Source organism: Meleagris gallopavo, chromosome 4 (assembly GCF_000146605.3).
Source record: "Meleagris gallopavo isolate NT-WF06-2002-E0010 breed Aviagen turkey brand Nicholas breeding stock chromosome 4, Turkey_5.1, whole genome shotgun sequence".
Taxonomy (NCBI): Eukaryota; Metazoa; Chordata; class Aves; order Galliformes; family Phasianidae; genus Meleagris; species Meleagris gallopavo.
This window is the reverse complement of record NC_015014.2, coordinates 62,909,161-62,931,723: the sequence shown is the minus strand read 5'-3', so window position 1 is coordinate 62,931,723 and position 22,563 is coordinate 62,909,161. Positions and strand designations below refer to the sequence as shown.

At 38.8% G+C, this 22,563-nt stretch overlaps 1 protein-coding gene across 2 annotated transcripts in view; it reads left to right on the top strand.

Annotated features, from left to right (window-relative positions):
- Positions 1-22,563, top strand: part of LOC104910874 (actin-binding LIM protein 2-like) — a 52,940-nt gene that overhangs the window by 21,021 nt on the left and 9,356 nt on the right. The window contains exons 1-2 of one of the 2 annotated variants that reach the window (XM_019615007.2): positions 8,607-8,768; positions 16,642-16,785. In XM_019615007.2, coding sequence (XP_019470552.1) covers positions 8,753-8,768; positions 16,642-16,785 — 160 coding nt within the window. In that variant the 5' untranslated portion in view covers positions 8,607-8,752. Of the gene's footprint in view, positions 1-8,606; positions 8,769-16,641; positions 16,786-22,563 lie in introns of those variants that run through there. The other variant, XM_019615008.1, reaches the window with a different exon arrangement.

The window sequence follows — 22,563 nt, the reverse complement described above, 5'->3', positions numbered from 1 at the left end:
CCTACAGCAGGTTGCCAAGGTAGGCATCCAAGCAAGTCTTGAATATATCCAGATATTCCACAACGTCCCTAGGGTATCTTCTTTGGGTAATTGGGTGTAGAACTGGTACCCCAGGCTGGTGGTCATAGCCCCAAGCCGGCAGAGTTTGAGAAGCATTTGGACAATGCTGTGAGACATAAGTTATAAATACTGGGTGGTCCTCTGTGGAGCCAGGACTGCCCCTTGAACAAAGGATGTTCTGCTCTGTTCTACTCTCTACTCCAATGTTCTCTATGGTTTTATGTCCTAAATATAAGGGGACAGGCAGGAATATGGCTCCATTAACTTCTGGATATACTGAAATGACCATGAGACAGCCAGGGAGCTCCACCCCATGTTTTACTGCCCATCAGCTGCACCCTGTGTTTGAATATGTCTGACAGTACTTGCCTTCCCAGGGCACTTGTATCCTAAGACCTTACTATTATCTCCGGGTCACACACATTTAGTAGTTTCACAGCTTCCTATAAATTTATCTAATGATAAATCGGTGTGTAGCACTCAAGTCTTCTGAGGTTTCTGGTGATCTCATTTTCCTGCTGATATACTGGTAATAGAGTCTGGTGATTCTTAATTATTTCTTGAAAAAAATGAGGAAGCTGTGAATTTCAGAGCTACTTACGCTAAAATTGAACAATAAAGAATGTGACTTAAAGTATTGAAAGAAAAAAGCCTTTTGCTTTCTTTCTTGGTATTAAAAGAGATCTCAAAGACATAATTCCATTTAAAACGTTGCTGATGAGATGTTAAAACCTTACACAAGTAGTGGAAAGGCTGAAGTCTCTGGCAGTGATAACTAAATGGCTGAGATCAAAACTTAGCTGAGATGAGAAATTAATTCTTACATCCAAATCGATAGCAGTTATAATGGTGAGCATTACTGGGAGCAGGATGAAGCCCAACAGTATCAGATTCCCACTGATTACATGTTTTTTCTTTGCTTTAAAAGCAGCAGTTCATATTGTTGGCAAATTCCTCAATGATCATCAACCAAGCTTAATCTATTCAAGCAGGCTTTGGATCTGCCCTGCTGCTTTGCAGCTACATCCCTCTATAGAGGATGGGATTAGGAAAGCAGGCTGAAAATTCTTTTCTGGTACGGTCACTGTGAGCTGGAAGTGTTGGGAGTTGAGTGCATGGGACATATGGAGACTTTGTCCTGAGCGCAGTGGCTGAAAGTGGGATGTTTCTCAAATCCCCTCTGTCCTCTGGGACAGGTTTTTAATTTACAGCTTTACATTTGGAATTCACAAATTGAATCCTGAACCTGATTTTAATATCTGTGCTTGTTTTTGAAAACCTGAACAGTGCTGTTTTTTTGCAACATCAGGTCGTGCTTCCAGCTTGGGATCTCATTTAGACCTATCAGGGTTAAACTCATCAATTTTTTAGATTGCCACAGTCAAGAGACTATAGCTGCTTCTTTGCACAGTGTAATTCCTATGTAGCCATGGATGTCTGTCCTAGTGGTGCCGGGATGCACTGAACTGCAGATCTTGCAGCAAATCCCCAAAAAAGCAGAGCACCTGAAAAGGCTGTTAGTTTCTGTAAGTCAAATTTTCTTGGAGAACAAGGAAATGAACTCTTCAAGTGGAAGATGATCAGATCTGTTGGGTGATACAGAGTAAAAGCCTTAAAAATGCTTTAAGCTCTTGCTCTACAAGTCTTTGCAGGGTTTGTGTCACTTATTCCAGTTGTATTCCTTTTCCAAGTGTTTGGGCTTCCTAAACCACAATGTCTTTGTGGTCATCTCTGGGAGACCCCGGGGTTCCGTCCATTCAGGTATGCCTAAAATAAACACCCCCAAAATCCTCTAATGTATTTGGGAGAGAAGATAACACAAGAGGGAGAAAGTCTCTTGCTGTCCACCCAGTGCATCAGATTGGAAGCCTTTCTCCTACATATGGAGAGTTGCTTCCTTGCAGTCCACTGTGGATAGCTGGGAAATTCAAAGTGGAGAATCAGCTTGCAAATCAGCCTGCTCTATTCCTGGTTACCTCAAGGAGGGGAAGGATGAGAAGCTGCAAGGAGGGATTTTCAGGCTTGCAGATCCGGCCCTTATATGTATGATGTTTCAAGTATGGGAATCTTCCCTTCCCTTTAGTCACAGCTCTCTTGACTCTCAAAATCAGTTGTTTTGGAGTTGTTGTGTGGGTTGGTATTTTTTTTTTTTTTGAGACTTGTCTGAAATTAGTTTTCTATGTTACAATAACATGTGTGAGTGTGTTAAGCCTTTTTTTTCCTACATAGCACTAAACCCACACTACTGTTTGGTGATCCTGTACAATAGGCAGCTTATAAATGCAAAATTATGGAAATGCTTATGTAACTTTCCAGAAGAGAAGGAAGAAATAAAGACCCTGTAAGTCTAGTTACTTAGTTAATAATTAATTTTATTCTCTATTTAAGCACTGGAAATTTCCATGTTTTAAAAAATTCTTTCCATATATTAAAAAATTCTTTGTGCAATTTTTTGTGTAGAACAATGACAAATTAATATTTAGTGATTATCTTCTCCCTTTGTATGTGTAGCATCAGCCCACACAAAAAAATCCATTTAAAAAAAAATCTGTTCCATGCGTTCATCTGCTCCCAGAAAAAATATCCCCAAATAATCTTGGCATCTTTGCAGTGCCTATCATCTTTCTTGCACTGTTTGTGATCCTCAGAATGTCACAGTTCTGTAGTTTAATTCACTGTAGTTTAATTTCTCCTGTATCAATGGATATAAATTACCTTTACTTACTTCTAAGGCTCTTTGGGAGGACTTACACTGGCTGCCATTTATTGCCTCATTCTGTTCCTGTGATTTCCCTTCTGTAAAGTTCTGGGCTCAGATTCTGAATCTTATCTGGGCAGTTCTTATGACAGCACCATTTTATTACTGCAAGGATGCCTGCCCTGAACACAGCACATCCTCTTTTCCTGACTGCGTTCCTCACTTAGTGCCAGGTATTCAGCAGTGTTTGAGTTTCTCTCACTCTTTCTCAAATCCTTGCAGTCCCCTGTAGTGTCTGACCTTCTAGTCACACCTAGTGACTAGTTAACACCCTTTGTTAATTGTTTGCATTAACCATATTTATTACCTGGCACTTTTCCGCACTAAATAGCGTGTTGCCTTGTAACCTCTACTTAAGCAGCATTTTTTTCCGTGATGTCTGCTCCATTTGTTGGTGGCCAACAAATCGGTGTGCTATGACTTTGTTGGAAATATCCAAATAATTTTGTCAGGACGGTATCTCTGATAAAAACATATTTTATTCACGATTGCAATGGCAGGCGTCCCGCAAGCAGGAGCGCACCTATGGACACAACATGACAGCCTTTATACCCCGTCTTCTCCCCCTTGCCTCCCTCCCCTCCCGTTTCCCCACTGGCTGGGTACTCCAGGTTCACAGTCTTATCAAAGCATTTATATTTGTTATTTACTTGTTAATTTGTTTGTTATCTGGTGTCAGTCAGTTGCCATCTTGTTGTTCTGTTGTTTCCAAGATGTCTCAAGGCTCTTCTTGTCGTATTGATACGGTGATTTGCTTCCAAGGGTGATTTGCTTCGTTAAAGTCTTCGTTAAACAAGGAGCTCGGGGGGGAATGATGCCAGGCCTTCTAATGTCTCTTCTGATGCTTCCTTGGGCATGCCATGACTTGTTCTCTGGTTTGATCTTGTGCAGGATATTCTTGCAATGTGTGTGACAAAATATACATATTTTCACCTATATACACCTATATACAGAGCGTGCATTCGTGGGAAGGGTTATCTAGAGGATAAGTGACGTAAACTATCAGAGATCTTTCCCAAGTTAAGCAGAAAGATTCCCAAAAAAAACTATGACACCGGAGATCATGAAATAAAAAATATATTATCTAATTCTAATGCAGAAACAACATTTGATTCCCACATCTTCAATATGAGACTGGTCCAGAGAGGTTGTGGATGCCCCATTCCTGCGGATAGCCAAGGCAAGGTTGGATGTTGCCCTGGGCAGCCTGATCAGGTGAGGGGCAACCAGCCCACAGCAGGGAGTTGGAAATGCATGGGCTTTAAGGTCCATTCCAACCCAAGTCATTCTGTGATTCTATGAAATAGAAACAGGAATTTTACATTTGTTTCTTTCTTTTATTTCAGTCCTATAAAAATTTACTTACACCACATTTACGGTTACATTTTTTTTTCTTGTTGTACTTTTTTTTCTATTATGACAGCTCTGCTAAAGGCATTGCAGGGTGTGTTACTTTTGCTCATCATTCTGAATGTCTTAGTATGTTTTTTCTGGAGAATTCTGCAGCCTGCTGTTGTAGTCAGGGAATTGAAAGGGGGTCAGCACATTGTTCATGGTCTTCTATAGAGGGACCCTTGTGAGAAAGCAGCAGGCATGGGAGTTAGCTTGGTTTCCTTCATCTGATGGGCTGGCCAGTGGACAAGGGCTGTCAGCACCAATTTCAGGGATGAAGGACACTCTTTATTTCCAACAGATAGCAGGCAGCAGAAAGGACTTGTGACCCAGTTATCTCAGGAGCGCGCCCAGTAATGTGCCATCCTTTATGCAAACTCAGAGTGGAATCTCAACCTCATTTCCCATTTAAATTTTTTCTGCTTTATAAACGCGCAGCACATCCAATAGCTTATACTCCAGTGCCTTGTACTAAAAAAAAAATAAAAAATAAAAAAAATCCCACAAATTGTTATTTTTTTCTGACTTGCTGCATATGTTCTTCAATTAGAGATACTGGTGTATACATCTCATCGCTGTGCAGATGCTTGCTCATCCATGGACTTGAGGACAGAAGTGCTAGATAGCCAGTTGTTTGAATTTAGGCTCCTTCTGAGCAGAACAGGTTTGGCAGGGTTGGACTGGTTCCAATTGATGATTGATGGCATCAAGAAAGGATGGGCAGCAAGTTGGAAGATGCGGGTGTAGTTGTAGATGCACTGCTTATCCTACTTTATCTCATTAAACCTTCACCCTCTTACTGTTTGTTTTCACTTCTGCCGTATGTTTGTCCTCTTTGTTTGGATCTGTTTGTGTGCTCAAGGGTAAGGATCGTGCTGCACTAGTGCCAACTTGGAGCACAACTACTGTGGATTACTTCAATTCAGCTAATAGACAATGATAATTAAAAGGAAACATGTGCTTCTCAATTTATTTTGGTCCTAGTGATCAAGCATTGCCAAAATCTGTACAGTTATACACAGAGATATGCTTAGTTTTATTGCTTTTGTTATTGTTGTTTGAGATCATTTTGTTCTTAATGGAAAATCAAACACTGCCCTGGATAGCGCTGCAGCCAGGAAAAATATCTCAAAACACGCTGAGAAAAATCTGTGAAATATGATGCTTTATTGCATTTTTCCAGCATACTTAAAGCAAAATTTGTTAATTACAGATTGTTTATGAAAAGTAATTTTTTTAAATACGTGGTTAGAATGAAATCTTTAGTTTCTGTTTGCTATTAAAGTCATGTACATTGTGGGTTGGAAACTTAGTAAGGGAGTTGTAGTTCAAGGACATGCAGACTCCAAGCAGTATGAGAATTGTTCAGTGCAATTAAGTACATGTATTTTTTTTTTTTTAATTCTTGATTAGAAAATACTTTACTTTCTTATAGTGAAGGATAAAAACTGTGTTCTTTCATATTTACTAAGAGCATTGCATTCAGGAAACTAAAGCAATTGTTTTGTTTTTGTTTTCTAAAGCAATGGAAAAGAAGCTGAGAATGGATCAAGAAAGGTGCTATGAGCACAGGAGAATAAAAGAAGAGCATTAGATTGTACACTCTCTGCATTCTACTGCACTTCACTTTCCTTGGGAAAAGGGAAGCAAGTATAGGAAAAATGTGAATTAATCGCGATCAGATCTGAAATCTTTAAAAAATGCCATTTACAACCAATGGCACCATAGGCTATAGAGAGCTTGCAGCCAGCTAATCCATTTCAGCATGGCCTGGATTTGTTGCTAAGCTGTCTGGCTGTCGTTTGGAAAGCCATCAGTAAAGGCACTGACCTCGGCTATGTATCTTTGTTAAAACAAAACCTAAAGCAGAAGGGTGATGAGGATGCAGTGAGGGCAAGACTATGCCTACCAGAACTGGACTTGAAGTTGCATGAGGAATCAAGGGCCTCATCCTTTTCTATAGCAAGGACAATGTATTGTTGTTTGCATTATAACAGGTGTTTGGCTTCAGTTGATGTGAGAAGTTAAGACTATAATGCTTTATGGATCATGTGTGCCAGCAGTCAGTATCTGTCTGGCTTTTGTTGCCATCGCTTATTTCTTGCCATTGCCTTTCATTGTCAGTGGATTACAGAAATGTGAAGCACAGGTCTGCTAAGTTGTGTCCCTGAAGCCAGATCCTAGTGTTCAAGTTTCACTGCAACGCCATCAAAATCCTCACAGCTACTGATGTAGGAGCCTACCTCCTCCATAGCCAAGGTATGAGACCTTAGGAGAGGCTCTAAGCTTACAAGCAGAATTGTAAATGCAAATTAGTGTGCTGTTCAGCTGTGTTATCATAGAATCATTAAGGTTGGAAAAGACCTCAAAGATCATTTAGTCCAACCATTCATCTACCACCGATATTGTCCTGATGTTATGATTGCACAGTATCAAAATGTGGGTTGTACAGTATTTATCCTTGCAAAGGAGAGGGTTTGGCAAATGGAAGGAAAGGCTGCAGTACAGCTTTTGCTTTTCCTGTCTATTAATTTACCTTCCTCCCGAGCAGTGCTAGTCAGCAAAGTGGCTTCTGCATCTCTGCCAAGATGAAGTGACCTCTGGGAAAAGCACAGGAGGCCAAATCCAAATAGTTCGTTGCATTGCTTGGAAGCTGGAGTGGTTTCAGCATGCAGAATTTGTGTTCAGGAGTGGAGATCTTTAAATCTGCTGAATCCCAGACCATGTCAGTCAGCATCCCTGGGACGCTTTGGACCATGTGTCCCAGGGAGAGCACAGAGATCTCTAAGTCAGAACTCTTCAGCTATCAGTATAGACAGTCTACGCCTTTTCCAATAGTCAGCACTGGATGAACAAAAAGTGCTTTCTTATTTATCTCTTAAGAAATGTAAGTGCTCTTAGTGTAAAGAAAAAAACTAAAGAACAGCATTCTGAAAATTTGGTAGACTTACTCATTTCTGCATTTGTTGATAGGCATTTTTGTGAGAACCATCTGTCTCATCCTCAAGAAATACATTCAGATTTGATCATAATTGCATGTTAATACTTCTGAAGCATTGATGTTTTTTTTTTTTGAAAAAAAGAATGACTCCACTCTCTTCCTTATATAGTGCTTATAACAGTTTATCCATAGTGAATTATAGGAGCTTAAAGAAATTCTTATGACTTTCACTAAGCATCATTCTAACTAAAAGTTTTGCTTTATTTTGCACAAATCATCTTTTTTTTTTCCCAATCAAAAGCAAGTTATATTTCAAGCTTTAAAAAATAACTTGTTTAATATGTTGTTAGTTTTTTTTTTCTCTAGAGATTGGAAGTTATTGAACTTCCTATGAAAAGATTTGTTATTGACTATTGAAGCCAGTGGAGAACCACGCTTAATCCTATATTCAGCTATTGATTCAATAGATTTTTAACAAGATTCAGTACAAAATGTTCTTTAATCTGCTCGGTGAGGTGAACTTCCTTTGCCTCTTGTGCAAAGTGCTGTATAATGTGCTGCTTCCCAGCCCTCCCTCAGCAGCAGCAGATGCTTTCACATTTACACCCCTGAGCAGTTTCTGTTTGCTGAAAGAAAGAAGCTGTTCCTTGGCTACTTTGTAACTGAAGCAGGCAGTGACTGGAGAGGATGGGGAACAGGGGAGGAGGGGGGGAGTGTTTTGTCGGCTTCAAAGGTTGCAAGAAATAAAACCTTCATGTAGAAGGGAAGTGCAGCCCTGTTTGTGTCCCAGCACTTTGTTCCAAGTTTACCCAGGCTGGTCTTGAAGCCATGGGTCCTTTCCCAGTGCACAGACTACCTTTCTGCCTTCATACATAGTTAATCTAAAGCAAGAGCTACAGATTTTTAACCCTAGCAGAGCATTCACATGCTAACTGAGCAAGAAGTATTGCTTTAAATAGCTCAACACATCACTGTTACTCCAGCGATGCACAGTCCCAACTCCATATGAGCTAGCAGGGGACAATTCTTTGTCTGCCAGTTATCACAGTGATTGCCTTCTGGAGAGAGGCAAGCTCTCAGCATCTCCTTCCGAAATCAGTGCCGTGCCCTCCTGCCCATGGTGATAGGACATGGGGACAGTCTGTACCAAGGGGGACAGCTGGAGGCATTTCCCCTCTGTTGCCAGATTCCATATTTTTAGCTTATCAGCTGACTGTGTTTTTCATTTCTGGCCTGACAGTTTGAAGCTTTTCCTTCTTTAAGCCTTTTTTCTGGGGTGCCACCCTACAGTGCTAATGAAGGGTGCTCCTCCCATGTCCCTGCCAGAAGTGGACCACCGCCACCTCTGTGTGAAGGATGCCCTGTGGACGTGCAAACCTTCAGCTTTCTGCTGGGTGCTATTTTTACATGAGGCTTTGGCTCGCCTCCCGCCTGTGCGTGGGTGCTGCAGGAGTCATCTGAGCCCCAGTCGCACTTGTGCCGGAGCAGCTCATGACCGCTCTACCACAGAGCCCACTCGTCCCACTGCCTGCCCCAGGACATTGAAGCACATGGTGGGATTGCCCATGTCACTGTCCTGGTAGAGCTGGGTTAATGCAGGCATGCCGGAGGATACAGGTATGGTGGGATGACTCTGGGTTCTGGGGAGCACAGATCTGAAATGAGTTGTTTTTCATCTGGAAGTGCCGTCACTAAATCACTGGTGTTGTCGTGAGAATATTTATTTGGGGTTTACCTGGAGATGCTATAAAGAAAGGTGTTTAAACATTTATTTCAGATTATGCTTTATGTTCACGTAATTATATTAAGATTTTTGGAGTTATGATGATATTGGCACTTGTTAGGTAACAGCTCAATCTGAAAAATTCTGATTTTTTTAAAATATTAGTTAAATACTTCATAGTAGAAGACTTCATCATGCTTTAGACTTAGTATTAGATTATAATGAAAAAGAAGACCTCATTCCCTTATGCAGATTTCTCACTGCAGTCTTACTAGAAGTCATACAAAAATAGCCTTTCTTTTGCTGCAGTAGCAGTTCCTAAAATTCAGCAGAGATCTCTCTCTCTAGCTGCACTTGGATTTGGTAAATATTTTATTACAGTGATGAGGGCAGGAGGTTAGCTTGTGCTAAGCTTGTTTGTGTGATGTGAATTTTGCATTAAGCATATGGTGAGATTTGGAGTTCTTGTGTGCTGAGTGCTTGTGCTATATTGCTTATCTTAGACGTTTGCGTTGCTTTGCATTCTGCTGGATAACACATCTCGTTCATTTCTGGTGCCATAAATTTGCAGAAAAATCATGGGTCACTTCAGTCTTCATGCTAAGTGCCTGCTGTCCTGTATCAGCTGTAGATTTTTTTTATTTGATTTTGGATCCTTAGGATGTGCTGGAAAAGGCACGTTGTCCTCTCCGTTGTGCCAAAGGCACTGTGCAAGCTGTTGTTTATAAACAATACCAGCAGGTTTCTGGTTCAAAAAGGAACGTGAATTTCAAATGGGTCTACTTAACTTTTTAGACCATGTTAACTAAATAGACCAGTTTAGACTTTTAGACCAGTTTAACTAATAAGGACCTACTGCATAAAGATGGATTGGATTTGCTGAATTGCCTAACCTATGGAATATGAACTAAAGAGGGGAGCAGTAATAGCCTGTTGCTATAGGGCTAGAAGAAGCAGTGAGCACCTGTGCCCAGCTGGTGTAGCAAAGCCCCGTTGTGAGGGCAGCTCATTCTGGAGCTCTGGGTGGGAACAGCTTGGCCATGCACAGCTTACTGGAGCCCTGGAGGGGGGCTACATGATGGGGAAATACAAGAGAAAACTTCCTTGGTCTTTCCCCTTGTGAACTGTCCGCATTGTTGTGATGTACGAAGGCAGAAGATGTGATAAAAAGAAGGCATTGCTAAGCATGCAAACACGTTATCTTGAAAAGGGGTTGTAACACAAACCGCGAATTGGAAAATGTGTTAAAGCAGGCAGCTTCCAGATACTTAATGTGCTGTTGCAGAACCATAAAGATCTCACACCCCCACAGTGCTCTGTAATGAATCACAACTTCTTAGGAAAAAAAGCACCAACAAAACAAAACTCTTTGTCTAAGGGAAATTTTTAGCTCATGCACACATGGTTCTCCAAACACTGTGTGTATTACCTTATTACTCTCTTTTATTATCCCTGAGCCTATGCCAGCACTAAAGGTGCTCCTTGTCACTACATTTTACATCCAAACACGAGGCAGGGAGGCAGCAGGGCAACTTCAGTCACCTAAAACCACAAATAGTGCCTAACAGGATATTTACCGGCGCTTCAGTGCTTATTTCCTTGCCTTTCATCTGGTGGTTTTGCATCCAGCCCTATTTGTTTTGATTGAGGCAACACCAAAAATATTTGACAAAATAACAACTTGAGCTCCAATCTCTAATTCTCATTTGATTCTCCTCTAATCCTGCTCAGAGAAGATTGCAAATTTAATTCCTCTCTAGGCTTTCCTGAACTATGCCATCCCCAAATTCTAAGAAACAGGATTTCAAGAATCAGTACTACTGTCCTGTTTCCCAGATATTTAGTGAGTAAATTGTATTTTTTTCTCCTATTTGTTTGATTTTTCAGAAACAATCTCTAGCTGTAGACATGACAAGGTTTGGTGTCAAGTCTGTTGAGATGATTTTCCTTTAATCCAGTTCTGCAGAATAATATTCATTATTATTCATTATTATTAATGATAATGTGCTTTTTTGGTTTGGAGTTGGAATGTAGCCTCAGGCTTTGCTGAAAATGCCAAAGGCCTTTTTTACCAACTAAATAGCTGATGTTGGTAATATAAGGCATTAGTAACATTCTAGATTTTTTTCTTTCTTTTGCTCAAGCAAAAAGTTCTCTCTGTGAAGTGGATGGGCTGTGAAGAAGGAATGTTCTTGCTGAATGTACTTAGGGAGCCAATTGTGCTGATAGTTTTAGAGGGGAAAACTTGTAGATTTTCTTCTGATGGAGAGTTGTTATTGTAGGTGCATTATCGTGCATCTACGTGGGCCCAAGGTGAAAGGGTTGCCCCTTTTGTACCCAACCTAAAGAACAGGAGCTAAAATAAACAAACACCAAAACAGCACAAAAAAAAAAAACAAGCACACACACACAAAAAAAAACAGGAGGGGGGAAGCACCTCTGCCCCGCAATAGATTCTTCCTTTTTCTCTTGTTTTCCTTTTATCTGCATCTTTTGGCTCTTGTTTTACACCATCCATCAAAGAATCTTTTTGAAGAAATAGTGATTTCTCTGAATTGAGAGGTAATCGTTGGGACTGCTAAAATCTGTTCTTTAGAAATATTTATTCCCATCAGCATTGTCTACCCATTCAAATTACACCTTTCTGTTTATTTCACAATACTCTTTAAAATGTCTGTATCAGAGAACAGCAAGCACCTGTCACGCCAGTTATTAAATTGTGTAATTAGGTCCTTTGTTATTTCAGGCTTCTATAATGACCAAGAACAGGAAATCTCATACACTATTTTTTTGTTGTTTGTTTTGGAACAGGTTAGGTAATATGGAATAAATGAGAGATGTAGCCTTATTTTTGTCCATATTCTGATTAAAGCAGGTGAAATTCCTTAAAATGAAGATTCACATTTGAGGTCTAATTGAGGCTGAATGTATATTCCTAGCCACAACCATTTTCAACTTTTCAGGGCTTGGTTTCTAAGCACAGTAATGTCTTCTGTGGGTCCTTGTGCTGTGGCAAAATGAAAGATGTGAAACTAAAACGAACAAACAAAAACAAAAAAAACCCCAAACATTAGGACTACGTCAGTTTGCACAGTTTCGAGCCATATGTTTCTCCATAGGGTTTGCAATCTTCCATGAAGATTTCTGTTGTTTGGCTAAAAGACAGCCTGGTAGCAAAGTGGCTTGCTGTCATCTGCATGGGCCAGTCCTAGACAGGATATTTTTGCCAAGGATTAGATTTCTCTGTTCTGGGCTCCAGGGCAGAGCATGACCAGGGGACTCATGAATCTTCTTTTCTGCTGCTGCCATCAACTTCCTTGGTGCTACTTCCAAAACACTCATGTCTCAGCCAGGTCTCTCCCTCAGCCCTGGTACCTCATCTGCAGTCCTCTCTGCTGCTGAATTCTAGTCCAGCAATGCTGAGTGAGATGGGTTTGTTCGGAGGATTTCTTTTGACCTCATACTTGAGATTTTCATAGAGCTGTGTATCTGTCATGATGTCCATCTCCTTGGCAGGCTTCAGCCTTTACTGCAAAATACTTCTGAAATCAAGATGCTGTTCTTCCTTTTTAACACTAACAAACAATCTGTTTTATCCTGTTCTACTTATAAAAAAGCTTAAGCAATTTGCCTGAAATTTTCCATAAAGAACTGAGCTTGAGAACATTAAGCATGAAAAATGTCAGTATAAATGAGTAAAGCTTGGAAATGACATAAACAAACTGAAAACATGATTTTACAGTTGCACTAAGGTGTCTAATGCAGCTTTAATGATGTGTGATACCATTATCCTATTCCTCATAGTGCATATAGCAAGTGCATTTGTCTAGAGCAAACAGAATAGAAGCCAATCTATCTGAGGAATGTATCTTATTGTACACTTAAAACAAAACAAACCATATCTCTGCTGGAGCTAAATGCTGTGAAAGTGGGAGGAGACAAAAATTGGAAAATCAGGCATTCATTTGTATTTCCAGACAGAGTCATTTAAAGTTTAGAAAGAAATTTGTTTTCACTCGATTCTGCAAACCAAAGTATAGTGTAATGTTTTAATTTTTAATGAGCTTTTAAGTCAGTCAGGATCTTTTGAATTGTCTCAGATCACTTCCTTTCATCATTAATTCACTATTTTACTCATTAAATATGTTAATTGTAATGTCTCCTTTGAAGACTGATTTTGATATATAAAGGCATGAAAGCAGAATGGTAAAAATTACCAGGTGAATATATGGGAAATTACTCAAACGACACTCAAAGTTAAAATTTCAAGGTGTTTAATATAGTTTCTCGAAGTTGTATCAATCACTGCTATTTGGACGTAAAGCACAATACATTTTAAAATAGATTTGTTTATACTTGAAGACTATCATTTTTGTGTCATTTTCTTTATGAGAAAGAATATTTATTTAAGCAGTCTTCAAAAGTATAGTTTTACAGTGAGCCTGGTGACATTGTATTCCCAGTTGTTTGTATGAAACACTGGTTAGTTTAGGTCTGAACTGATAGGAAAGTAAAATAATTATTCATCTAAAGTGTTTTTCTTATAATTTATTTTATATCTTTTTTTAATTCTGTACCTTGATGAGAAAATATTCATAATGCAGAATTCTTATGGTGTTTTTCAGAAACACAGATGTGCAGCATTGAACTGCCAGATATGCAGCAAGAGAGTGGGCAGGTGGCATTACGGTTTCTCAGTGCCGGAAGGATGCAGCCAACATTACACATACTAGGAGCATGACCTAGTGCCAGGGGGTTAATGAGGGGTGCTCAGGGGCACCTTGGCAGAGGTTTGTAGTGATGATGTGGCACTCTGTGGTCTTGGGCTCTTCCACAAAGACGGGTTGAGGGAGCTGGTCTTGTTCAGCCTGGAGGAGAGGCAGCTCTGGAGATACCTGATGGCATCCTTCTGGTTCCTAAATGAGGCCTACCTGAAAGCTGGGGAGGGACTCTTTATCAATGTAGTGATAGGAGAGGGGTAATAGCTTGAAACTAAAAGATTAGATTAGATATTTGGAGGAGATTCTTCACTATGAGGGTAGTGAGGTACTGAGACATGTTTGACGTGAAAAAAATGAGAGGGAAGGGTGGAAGTGGACAGTTCTGCATGTGCACAGGCAGAATGTTTAAGCACTTTGAAGAAGAAAAGTGAAGTTTTCTCTGAAAAGATGACAATACATTGACTCCAGTAAGGAGCAATCAGTTTGCTCTTGCAGGCTGTGGCATGGCTCCCTGCCAGTTTATCCAGCACCTCTGTAACCCTCATGATCTGAGCCAACATGATCTGGGTGCAGTGAGCTCTTTTCAAGTCTAGTCTTTGAATTAAATGCTATAAATTTGATGCTTCTTTACAGTTTTGGAGGGAGAACCCTCTTTCTCCACAGCTGCAAGATGCTCCTGTACTATGTAGCTCAAGAAAATGCTTTGTTTCAATTTCTTACAGAAATGATTTTTACATTATTTCAGGGTGGATATTTTGGGACAGGATGCAGTAGTGAGAAAATTTTTGTCATAAGTTGAACACTGTGAAGTTCAAAATTTCATCATTACTCTCCTGGAGAATAATTATTAGCTTGAACTTTGCGCTGTTTATGTAAGATTGGGCATTTGAATTTCTGTAAGCTCCTAATTGCTGGCTGTGCTGTGTTGTTTTTATTGGATATGTATTTAATTACAATCAGGGCTTCAGTAGTAGTTCCAAAATTCAAATTGCCATGAGCAGGACTTTTTGACAGTCAGAGAATGAGCAATTTCATTAGACAGAAGAATGCAAAAGGATGGTGAATAATGTGATAAGCAACTCAGTTCTGTGCATCTCCTTGGTATAAAAACGAACTACCTCTTCTGCTTGTGGGAGTAGAGTCTTCTCAATTTGGGCAAAACTGCTAGAAACTGCCACTGAAGACTGCGTGGGGAAGCTGAACATCCTACTGAAATAGTGACTCCTTTATGTTCATGGATATGGAGGGGGAATGGCTGTTTAAATGGGTGGATAGTGATAGGACAAGGGGGAATAGTTTTACACTGAGGCAGGGGAGATTTAGGTTAGATATTAGGAGGAAGTTCTTCACACAGAGGCTGGTGACAGGCTTGAACAGGTTGCCCAAGGAGGTTGTGGATGCCCTACCCTTGGAGGCATTCAAGGCCAGGCTGGATGTGGCTCTGAGCAGCCTGGTCTGGTGAGTGGTTGGTGACCCTGCACGTAGCAGGGGAGTGAAACTAGATGAGCATTGTCCTTTTCAGCCCAGGTCATTCTATGATTCTATGCGTGGCGGACTTGAGGGGTGTGAATAGAGAAAGAGCAGGAAGAACAGACATTCCCAAACAGAACTGAATGGGGCTCCATTACAGATTTTGATACCATTTCTTATAATATATGCTTATAGTGGCAGTACCATCAGAGCCTCTTTTTGTCAACCCTACATATGGTGCAGATTCAGACATTGCTGTGGTTTTTTTAAATTGTCCTTTTGTTAAAATACATTGTCATTTTTCCATCTTTTTTTTCCTGAAAGTCTTTTTTTCCTGAGTTTAACTCGGCCTTTTATAAATTTATTAATCATGAGGCAGCACTCTTATAGAAAAATCTAATTCCAAATGGGTTATTCAGTGTTAATGGTAGAAAAGGGTGCTCCAGCATCATTGTCCTTCGATTAAATGTTGAAAGGGAAATGTACCTGATTCCTATTCGTACTTTGTGTAGTGGGCTATGAGAAATTGCTTAATGTTGTTAAGTTTATTTTCAAGTAATTGCGTAAAAAAACCCAACAAAACAACAACAACAAAATATATATAAATCACTTTGAAATAAGCAATCCAACCTTAGAATAAACATGCTTCATTAAAGAATGTCATTGACCATATAATTTACTTAATGTTTGTCTTAAATTACTCTGTTACTAGTTTTTATTCATCTGCAAAAAAAGGGCTGAGTTGTACTACAGCTTCATTACAGTTAATTGACTTGATGTTGGCATCCTAGATACTTGCTTAGTACATAGCAGTAAAAAAAAATCATGCATGTACAGCAGCAGAATTGCAAGAATATGATCGTATCTCACTTGTTCTGCATAATACATTGGAATATCAACTTATATGGTTAAATTAACAGTCCAATAAATGCAATTTCTAATTTACATCACAAGATGGCAGCAAATTTTTAATTCATTTTGTGTTTTATTAATCTCGATGAACATAATCTCTTGAAATCATTTTTTCTTACAAAATACATTATTTAAACACCGTATTCGCATGTATTTATGGACATGTTAATGTTTCAAGATATAAATTCAAAACATTTACAAATGTATTTCTATCTTAACATTGATTAAAAAGGCAGATGTTTTGAATTGCAATAACTCACAGTGTAATAGTTCTAAATCTAATTAACAGTATTTTGCATGAAAACAATAGCTTTCACCCATAATTTTTGACTTCCTGAAAAGAACATGCCACAAAGCATTTCTTGAAACTTAGGCAGAATCTCTCGAGTCTTGAACATCTGGATTCTTTCTTCTGTAATTCATATTTATGACTTAAATGTTTGCGGGCATGAGATTTGAATGTTACAGAAGAATAGTCGTGGCTTGTTTAGGTGATCTTTTCTCCTGTGCCATCTAACACCATAAGTTATAACTGTTTGATCCACATGACATGATTTGTTCTGAGTATTAATTGCCATTGTTTGTAGGTGTTAAAGATGATGTTTTTATTGCAGTTATGCAGCTCATGGCCTTTAAAACCCTCTGTCTTTTGTTTTTCCTGCAGTTTCACAACCGCAGGCTGTACACAGCCAACTGGAGAAGCCATCAAGTACTGCAATTCTCTGCAATACCTGTGGAAAACCATGCAAAGGAGAAGTTTTGAGAGTTCAGAACAAATATTTCCATATTAAGTGCTTTGTTTGCAAAGGTAAGTGTTTATAACAACTGTTACTATAAATAGTGCATTAACACTGGTAATATGACTTCATGGTACTGGAAACTTCATAAAAATATTTTGCAGTGCAATCCAAGCCTGAAAGAATCTACTGTAAACTGTACAATTGCTTACTGTAAAACTGTAAACATCTTAAATCCTAAAAGTGAGGAATGTTTTGAATGGATATGAAACTATAGAGTTTACTGTGCAGCTGGGACCTGAATAAGAGAAGTTTGGTAGAAGTGATAGTATTGGGCTGGGAGAAACTTGGAGATTATCTCTCTTCCAGTTTTCTATTTTATTCAGTGGGTAAGCTATTGCCTCATTTTTTCAGGTGGCCTTATGTCACTGTGATGCCTGAAACCCACTGTGGCTGGATGCTTTTCCATTCTGAGGACTTAGCTCTTTGATTATTCCAGAATGGCACCTGGAAATGATCCAATTTCACGTGTTGCAGATGGTGGAAGTAGTGAATGTCTTGCAAAGAGACTGGGGATTAATAAATAGACATGCATTATGTAGGTGCATGGAAAATTACCTGGAAGCTCTAATTCTTTTTTTGAGCATACAAATGAGTAGAATGTTATCTGACGTTTACTGGATACCCTACTTATTTCATCACTAAGCTGTACATAAAATGGCATTTATCCATTCTTGGAACACCATTTAGAAATGCAAATGTGACTCTGGTCACATCTGTGTTGATGCAACTATTCCCAAGTAACTGTAATTCCTCATGATAGAAGCAGTCCAGAGGGACAGACATAGGAGAAGTGTGCAAGAAATGTCATGAAGTGATTTGCTAATGATAACAGCTAGTTACTGCTAGATCAAAGTTTAGTAATTCCTATAACGCACATATCTACATATCTACTACAAGTAGTATTTCTTTAATGCTGCTGAACATCTGATCAAATGACTGAAAGTAGACATTAGAGGAACCAATCAGAAAAAAAATTCATCCTGTCAGCTACGTGCAAATTTTTATAGTTACCATAGAACAAATTACATCACGTTCAGTATCTGAGTCAGTCATTTCTGAGTAAGATAGATGGTATTAAATGTCCAGTTCCTTAGTTGGGTTATTTGCAAAAATACACAGAAAGAAATGTAAGCATAGTGTGCTGTCTTAGAAAAAAATATTTGGGTTGCCTATTCAGAACAAGAATGGTATTTAAAGCAGTACACAACCCACACATTTTTCTCTTTTAAGTCACCTGTCCTTTTAACTTTATTATCAAATTAGTTTTGCAGACCCAGCTCAGTAGGAGAACAGATCTGCTAATAGTAGTCTTGTTTTCTGCATGAAGTATCAGTAACATACTGTTATGTGCTGCATATAATTACCTTAATGAGACCCAAGCCCACTTTTATGCAGATCTGACATGATAAACTGACAAGTCCTATGGAAGGAACCATACAAAACTAGTTATTCATGTTTTCATTTCATTTTCATCCACTTTCATGGGCTGCCATATTACCTATAAATGCAGCAAGTTGAATCTGAAACTTTCACTGATCACCAATCTAGACAGTGCTGAGACTTTTTTTTTTCACTATACAATAAAAACAAAGTATTGTAGAAGCTGTATTGTTCCTACCTACCTGACAGAATGACAGAAATAAGTAGTAGTTTATTCACTTCAGGCAGACCTCCAATAAAATGAGAATTAAAAATCGCCCCATTATATTAATAAGCAGTAAGTTGGGTAGTTTCTGTCAGCCACACACCGAGCTCCAGACTAGCATGGGAGATAATATAAGAGGTGTATGGCTAGACAGCATCTTGGTATTAAGTCTTCTGCTAAGCACAAATTTTGCACATATGGATTTGTATTTTATTTCTTCCCTCTCATTAATAAAAAGTCATCATTTGTTCTATCACTTTTAAAGGACTTCCATCAATTAGCTAACATACTTCTGGTATCTGTTCTTATTTTACTTCTGGTTTTATATGTTACTTGAGAACCTCAAGTTACTTTCTGCTATGGATTTACCTTGTTGTGTGAGATGAGATTAGAAACAGAACAGAGCACTGAACATATATTTTGCTATATAGTGTAGTGGGGAAAAAATCAGGTTAGAGAAATGTGGTTTGGGTGTTTAATCGTATGCTTAAATCAGTGGATGAATAAAATAGTTGATGTGCTAGGATTTAGCAAAAAATAAAAATAAAAAATGGTGCTCAAGTCTCTTGATCAGTTGACTATTTACATCTTTTTAGACATGGAGAAGAGATTTGTGCTACAACCCCTTTTCTGAACCCCTCTTCTGTCATGCCACTGGTCATAGAATCATAGAATTCTTAGAATTGGAAGGCACCTCTGAAGGCCATCTAGTCCAATTCCCCTGCAATGAACAGGAACATCCACAGCTAGATCAGGTTGCCCAGGACCTTTGTGCGTGGGCAGGGTGACTACCCTGTGAATGTATTTGTGTTACAGTTGACTCCTCCTGGGGATGCATAAATTTGAAGGTATTCAGCAGTGCAATTTGCCCCGCTTGCTTAATCTGCAACCTCAACAGGGCATGTCTGTCCAAGCGTAGCAGCAGGACTGTCCCAGGACAAGTAATCATAGGAGTGGTTTGGAAGAGCCTTTTGTTCTTAGGTTGACTGCCTTCTTATTAAACCACTCTGTAGCCTTTGTCAGACAACCTTGCTCAAGTAACATGTAAGCCTGCAGAAAATTGTTGGGTTTATTTTTTCACATGTGTAGAGGTTGAAGACCATAAACTAACCAAGGGACTATGAAGAAGTACAGTTAAACATGTCTTGAGAGCTGTCTAGAAGTACTGGAAGTCTTTTTAAATGACTTTGTGTCACAAATGATATTGCATAGAAAGAAGTCACGTGTACTATTTTGAATGTGTGTGAACTGTGAAATCATTTATTAGATAATGCTGGAGTTCTGGATGTAGATTAAATTATTTTTTTTTAGGGTGTGAAAGGTAGTTCTCTATATTGCCATATTATCATCTGATTATTTCTATAAGAATCATAGAATGGCCTGGGTTGCAAGGGACCTCAAAGATCATTTAGTTCTAACACCCCTAAACGATTGTGAATTCCAGAAATGATCAGAATGGTAATAGCATGTATGTAGGCACCTTTCATATTTAAATTATGTAACGGTCCAAAACTAAGGAAAGTTAGTAAAAAAGCACTCATTTCCATCAATTTCTTTCTAATCTCCCCTGATAAAGCTTCTAAAGAAATATAAGAAAAGTTGTCAAGTGATGATTGATTCTTGTACTTAATCCAGAATGTGAGATACACACCCAGATGAATAATTCTGCTAGCAATTCTGTGAAGATCTGCTAGTTGCTCAGTCAGAAATAATGCTTATCCTCACATTAATTCATATACATTATTTATTGTTAAGGTGTGCAAGTAATCGGCTAGTAAAATGCTGTACGGAATGCGCCATCGAGTCCCACATCAAATTGTTTAGCTCAGTCTTGAAAATTTTTTCCACTTTAATCAGGTTAATAAAAGCATGGTTAGAAATAAATAGCTTTGAAATACAACACAAATATTTTCTTTGTTAGACTTCAAAAGCTTTGGTTACTTTATTTGCAAATTCCCATATTATTTCCTACTGCTGTAATGAAAGCACCAAGGAAAATAAGAAGAGGAGATAAAATATTGACAGTTCAGACTATCAAACTCAAGCTAATTGAGATGTCTAGTTCTGTCTGAAGGTGTCTGTCAGGACTGCTTCTCAGACAGCATGTTGTATTAGGCAATTTTTCACCTGGTGCTCATTTACAACAGCATAATTTAGCAAGCCCTTGGGGGCACTAATGTAAAATTGTAGATACGAGAGGTGAATAGTCTATTGAATAACCTCTTTGGTCTTTCATAAAGATAGAAATTAACATGTTCTAGAAGTGTTTCTCAGCTGTTGTTTTTCTACGGTGTAATAGCATCCTAGCACTTCCAAAGTAGCTTTAACCTATGTCAAACACAGTATTTAGGAAATCTTGGAAGTCTGAATCAAAGCCCAAATAAGGGGTATGGATAATATGAGTGTTATAGCCTTATATAAAAGCAGAAAATGTATTTTATATAGTCACTCTAGCAGAAATAGCAGAAAATCCATAGTGTGTCTGTAGATTTTTTTGCATGCAAAAATTCTCATACACCTTCATTAAATGGGGAAATCCTGCAAAACTCATTTGTAAGATGAGCCATCGCTCGTTATCTGTCCTTAACTGATTCCATCTTTAGTGAAATGAAGTAAGCTTGATGTGGCCATTGTGCTATGCCAGCTTCACTGTGAATGTCTTTGTAGGTCATGTTGCTTGACACCTAATCAAAATTCCCTGGATAGCTGTCTTGATGCGCTTACAATCTTTGATGGTACGCATGGCTGGTCAGGTTCAAGTGCATTTTTGTTTTCCCATGTATTTTTGTTTATTTGTTTAGTTAACCTGAATGTTTCACATCTTCAGCTGGAGTTGGGTAGATGAGTCAATGTTTCTTGTGACACAACAGCTTCCTAAGAATTGTGAAAGAGCCCTGGGCTGGATTTTTATACCATCAATAAAACCCTCACAGACATGCTTTTTTCATTAAAACATACAGTGCATTCTGAATTCATATCGTTTGTTCTGAAGCCATATTAATCTGAAGGTCTAAAACAGGATATTCAGAGAAAAGGTTAAAAACATCAAGTAACTTGGTAGTAGGAGTGATCTGTCTGTTAGATCAAACGCATCTGCTAGGATATAAATAAGTGTGCTGAAAACAGTGCTGTGTAATCTGAGGGACTGGTGTTTGGACATAGCGAAGGGGTTTCACGTTTCAGAATGGGAGTCATTTACGGGAAACTCACTAGTAAGATTTGAGTGCCAACTTTTGGCAAAGCAGTGGCAGTCTGTGACATGTGTGGTATCTCGGGCACTGGGATGAAATGTGGTGGCTCTTGTTCATCAGGTACTCAGCAGCGTGCTCAGGCTTTCCAAGTTCTTTAGGATCTCATAATCCCAGAACACTCTAACTTGATATAATAGGAAAAACCTACATTTCCAACAGCATGGTAGGTGTGGGACTGACTTATCAATGTCATGCTATTTTTACATTGTATATCACAGAAAAAAAAAAATCTTTTTTTTTTTTAACACTTTTTATACTTTTGCTATTGTAAAAGTGATCTAGTGCAGTGGCTAATTGTTCTCTATTGTGGTTCTGAGACTTTTAAATTTAAACTTTTAAAATGGCTAATTATTAACTTCCTAAAAACAACTCAGTTATAAATTGTGCTTATTAAATATGAAAAAATCAGTTATTGAACTCTCACTATCACAGAGTAATTGATAATTTTTCTGTTGTTTTAGTAACATACTCGTTAGTTGCAACCTTTCTTTGTATTCATGAAGAACATTCACTAGTCCTGAATGCCTTGGTGATATACAGTTCACAAGAGCACTTAAGCAAAAGTTTTGTTTTCAAGGCATATATTTGCCAACTCGTCGATCAAGCACTAGATCAGGTTGCTTGGGGTACTATCCACTCTGGTCTTGAACATCTTCAGGGGCAGGGCCTCCCCAACCTCACTGGGGAGCCTGTTCCAACATCTCACCACCCTCTCAGAGAAGAACTTCCCCCGATATCTAAATCTTCCCCGTTAGTTTAAAACAATTCCCCCTTGTCCTATCAGTATCTACTCGTGTAAAAAGTTGATTTCCCTCCTGTTTGTAATCTCCCTTTAAGTAATAGAAGGCCGTAAAGAGGTCTCTTCCCGCAGTCTTCTCTGGACGAGCCCA